The sequence below is a fragment of the Penaeus monodon genome, chromosome 23 (assembly GCF_015228065.2).
Source record: "Penaeus monodon isolate SGIC_2016 chromosome 23, NSTDA_Pmon_1, whole genome shotgun sequence".
Lineage (NCBI taxonomy): Eukaryota > Metazoa > Arthropoda > Malacostraca > Decapoda > Penaeidae > Penaeus > Penaeus monodon.
Window position 1 is genome coordinate 40781675 of NC_051408.1, and position 511 is coordinate 40782185.

At 37.8% G+C, this 511-nt stretch overlaps 1 protein-coding gene across 10 annotated transcripts in view; it reads left to right on the plus strand.

The window, feature by feature from the left end:
• LOC119588069 (leucine-rich repeat serine/threonine-protein kinase 1-like) overlaps nucleotides 1–511 on the plus strand; it is a 34372-nt gene that overhangs the window by 23714 nt on the left and 10147 nt on the right. For all 10 annotated transcript variants that reach the window (XM_037936766.1, XM_037936764.1, XM_037936767.1 and 7 more), the window contains exon 30: nucleotides 291–496. In XM_037936766.1, the coding sequence (XP_037792694.1) occupies nucleotides 291–496 (206 nt within the window). The remainder of the gene's footprint in view (nucleotides 1–290; nucleotides 497–511) is intronic.

A 511-nucleotide genomic window follows, 5' to 3' on the forward strand; every position in this document is an offset into this window, starting at 1 on the left:
GTTAGAGAATGTTGATTTTTTTCCCCCCCTGGATAGATGTAGCTGTTATCAATATTTTCAAGCTCATTTCAAGTATTCCTTTTTATCTGATTTGATATATTGGTAACATAAAGGATAATATTATTCATAACCAGATGTATACCAAGGAAATAGTAATCCTTCATATGTCATTCAATATTAGCTTTCAAAGAGATAAATATATGAAATTAACCATTAAACCAATTATATAATTCCTATAAAAACTTGTTTTTAAAGAGGAGGATTTATAAAACCCATTCCTTCCATGGCAGGTAAACAACTCAGCAGTCCTAGAAATCATTCTACCCAATGAGGCAGTGGTGATTAAACGGCCCTTGCAGGAAAATGATGCCACAAGCACAGCTGCAGATATTCTAGCCTGCGGCATTCAGTCCGTGGTCCTTGATCCAGCCCCTGAGTGTGTGGCCAAACTCCTCTCACTTGCAGTGGACCACATTGACACTTTGTTAGAAGACTGGTAAGGCTGTGTGGG